This window comes from Syngnathus typhle, linkage group LG13, assembly GCF_033458585.1.
Source record: "Syngnathus typhle isolate RoL2023-S1 ecotype Sweden linkage group LG13, RoL_Styp_1.0, whole genome shotgun sequence".
NCBI lineage: Eukaryota > Metazoa > Chordata > Actinopteri > Syngnathiformes > Syngnathidae > Syngnathus > Syngnathus typhle.
In genome coordinates, this window is record NC_083750.1 from 7125451 (window position 1) to 7128711 (window position 3261).

At 50.7% G+C, this 3261-nt stretch overlaps 1 protein-coding gene across 1 annotated transcript; it reads right to left on the minus strand.

Annotated features, from left to right (window-relative positions):
* Positions 1 to 221: 221 nt before the first annotated feature.
* Positions 222 to 2515, minus strand: klf2b (Kruppel like factor 2b). Its single transcript, XM_061294587.1, has 3 exons — positions 2145 to 2515; positions 1021 to 1981; positions 222 to 904 (listed from the first exon to the last, which is right to left on the minus strand). Exons 1-3 carry the CDS (start codon positions 2214 to 2216, stop codon positions 729 to 731), a joined length of 1209 nt encoding a protein of 402 aa, XP_061150571.1. The 5' UTR covers positions 2217 to 2515; the 3' UTR covers positions 222 to 728.
* Between the last annotated feature and the right edge of the window lie 746 nt (positions 2516 to 3261).

The following is a 3261-nucleotide window of genomic DNA, read 5'->3' on the forward strand; positions in this document are numbered from 1 at the left end:
GGCTAAAACCCGCAAGTGGCTGCAGCGTGTGTGTGTGTGTCTCTCTCTCTTTTGCAGCTGCAAGACATCAATCCAGTGGAAATCAAGTGCTCATATTTTTAAAATTAAAGTGCTTACACAATGGCAACATGTATAACCCATTTTAGTTCTGCTATCATGACGGTTTGCAGCTCCGAGTCCAAACGAAGCTATTTGGAGTGAAAGAGGCAAAGCCAGCGAGATATTTTCGTTCTTTTTAATATTTACAATAAATACACATTTGACAATATAAAATACATGTACATTTTTATATAACTTTAAGTACAAAATAATGTACAGGACGTCAAGCCCTGATAGTGTACAGAAGGGGCTGGAATTGGGGAGGGCAGCTCTGGGACATCTCGGAGGCAGTTTTCTTTGGAGAAAAACATTGTCTATACACAATGTGTGTATTTCACTCCTGTCAATGTGATTGTCTACTAAGTGGTGGTAGTTGTGTCACCATGAGTTATTTGTTTAAACAGTAGCAGAGTCATAGAAAGGCACTTTTGTGTCAAAGACATTCCAGTTGTAAGTATACACTGTACAAGGGCCAGCCCCTTATAAGTCTGCTCTCATAAAACCAAAGTAGTACCAGCTACATGATTGGAAAATAATATAGATTTAAGGGGTGGGGACTTTGGTCATGTGGAGAACACTTTAAATAAAAAAACCAAAAAACAAGTCTTTTGTTGTTGTCAAGGCTCCTTTTACATGTGTCTCTTCATGTGCAGCGCGAGGTGGTCAGATCTGGAGAAGGCGCGCTCGCAAAGGTGACACTGGAAGGGCCTGTGTCCGGTATGTTTGCGGAAGTGACGCGTTAGCTCGTCCGAGCGGGCGAACTTCCAGCCGCAGCCTTCCCAACTGCAGTGGTACGGCTTCTCACCTGCCAGGGCGAGAGAGGGAAAGAAAACATGATTAATCGGCACTGGGAGAGAGGTGCCACCGAGTGGTGGCGTTGCGTAATTCCGCAGCGTGAAAGGGCGAGCAAGGTGAGCTTACCTGTGTGCGTCCGCAGGTGAGCCTTGAGGTGAGAGCTTTTTGTATACGTTTTCCCGCATCCGGCGAAGGTGCAGGTGTGCGTGGCCGTGCGTTTGCGCGGCCAAGTGCGGCGCCCCCGCTTGGGCTTGGACTCGAGCAGATCCAGCGGCGAGGATGGCGGCGTGAGCATCGACCTCTGCGCGCCCGGCGGAGGCTGCTGAAGACCCATGGCTTCGTCATAGACGCTGAACGCCGGGTGGTGCGCGCTGTGGTAGGCCATGTGCATGTGTTGTTGCTGCTGATGCTGCTGATGCTGCTGCTGCTGCTGCTGCTGATGCTGCTGATGCTGCTGATGCTGGAAGGAGGCGCTGTTCTGGTATTTGTGACCGACGAAGCAACTCATAGGCGCGCAAAAGTCCGAAGCCGCCGCCTGCTCGTCCGGGCTGAGCGGCGGTGTCATGCTGCTGCTGGCAGCCCGCGGAGAGATGGCCAAACGTGGCTGCTCGAAGGGCATCATGCACGAAACGTTGCCTTCCTGCTTGATTTTGCTGCAGCTTTGGGGCACCATGCCCAACACCGGGCCGTAACTGTCCATGGCGGGCTCAACTTTGATGTCCTGGCGCGGGAAGTGCGAGGCGTAAAACCTGCCCTGCAGCGTTTGTTGAGGGTTGCGCGTCACTCCGTAGCCGGCGTCGGAGCGCAGCAGCTCTGTCAACAGGCCGGCGGCGTACGGCGGTGGCGGGGAGCGGTGCTCTCCCGCGGGGAAGGCTGCGGGCACCGCTGCGTCCGTCGCGGCGTATGCGCCGGGGTCTGCCGGAGCCACGTAGGCTGAGGCTCCGTCAAGTATAAAATCCAGATCTAAGTAGTTGCTCAGATCCTCGTCGTCCTTCTTGTTGGCGAACAGGTTGTCCGCGCCGTGCACCATCTCTTGCATGGCGCAGCTGCCGGTGGGGAGCTTGTTGTCATTCTCTGATTTCCACCTCTGGAAAATCAAAACAAGCCATTGAGAAACCACGATTGGAATAAATGCAGAAAAGTCATGCAAGAAGACGATCGTATAATAGCTCACATTTTTAACGAATGCTGAAGTATTTGCTACTTCGTAACACTTTTATACGTCTCTGTGAGGCAGGAGGACAACTTACGTTTTCCCAGCTTTTCTCTCTTTGGTTGCTGAATGTGGCAAAAGAAGGTAGCATCACTCCCGATAAAGCCATCTTTTTGGTGTCGTCTTGTTTCAACAACTCGCTCCCAAAAGTGGTGCGCGCAATCCGTGCGCCTCGACTTGTCGATATAATAGTGGCTGTGGCTCCAACGCCACGAAGTGTTCTCAGTGCAGTGAGTTTCCACCCCCACCGTCCTTGACTCTTTATAAAAGTCCTCTTAGCCGCCCAGGAAACCACGTCGACGTCGCGTAATTTTAGCTCTTTATAAAGCGGGACTTCTCTCGGGCCGCTTCTTCCAGTTGCGCGCGCGCTACTCCAGTGCTGACAGCTGCCGGGTTCGAGCGAGTGGGGTTCCTTTAAGCGAGGGAGGGAGTGGGGGCTGCCTACGCGCAATGACGCACACGCTCCAGGGGCCACGCCCCCTTTGGAGCTGGAAAAAAAGTGTCAAACACACAAGCGTACACACACAAGCGGTTCATATAGCAACCGGTGGAGGATTACGTAATTTGGCGCAGGGATGAAAACAATGTTGTCAGAACATCACCGCCGTGATTTATGCACTTCTCAAGAAAGTGTGGACGTTTTCACAACCCCACGCACAGACATTAACACTTTTTTTTTAAATAAGTGTCGGCGCGCACATAAAGTCAAGTATTCCGGTCACAACGATACGCTCACGAATGACATGACATCCATTGCATAAAAAAGAAAAGCGCGTGATTTGACAGAAATGTTTAGCGCTAGATGATCTACAGATTTACAGTCAATATCTTACATGTTGTGCTTCTAATTAAGAAAGGAATGAGGAGGATTATTAATTATTATTACTGTAGAGTCACCGGACAGTACACGGACCTGTTTGTAATATTTTGTCCCTACAGGAAAGCAGAGAAGATTTTAGGTTTCATCAATAATAATACAGCCAAGCATAAACGGAGCATCAATGCTGCCAAAGGGACCAAATCATTCTTTACCTAACAAAATCTGTCCTTAGGTGCGCCTATTGAAGTGGCACGGTGGGAGTTTACGCATGTCATACGCATGGTGCAGTGCGCGCGCGCGCGCCTCGTGAGCATGAACGCAAGCGGGTTTAGTT

Excerpts from the sequence above, each read along its gene's own strand:
- klf2b (XM_061294587.1), bottom strand. The coding sequence starts at position 2,216 with ATGGCTTTATCGGGAGTGATGCTACCTTCTTTTGCCACATTCAGCAAC. Across the intron at positions 1,982-2,144 it reads GAGAGAAAAGCTGGGAAAAC|AGGTGGAAATCAGAGAATGA; the intron begins GTAAGTTGTCCT and ends TTGATTTTCCAG. Across the intron at positions 905-1,020 it reads TCACCTGCGGACGCACACAG|GTGAGAAGCCGTACCACTGC; the intron begins GTAAGCTCACCT and ends TCGCCCTGGCAG.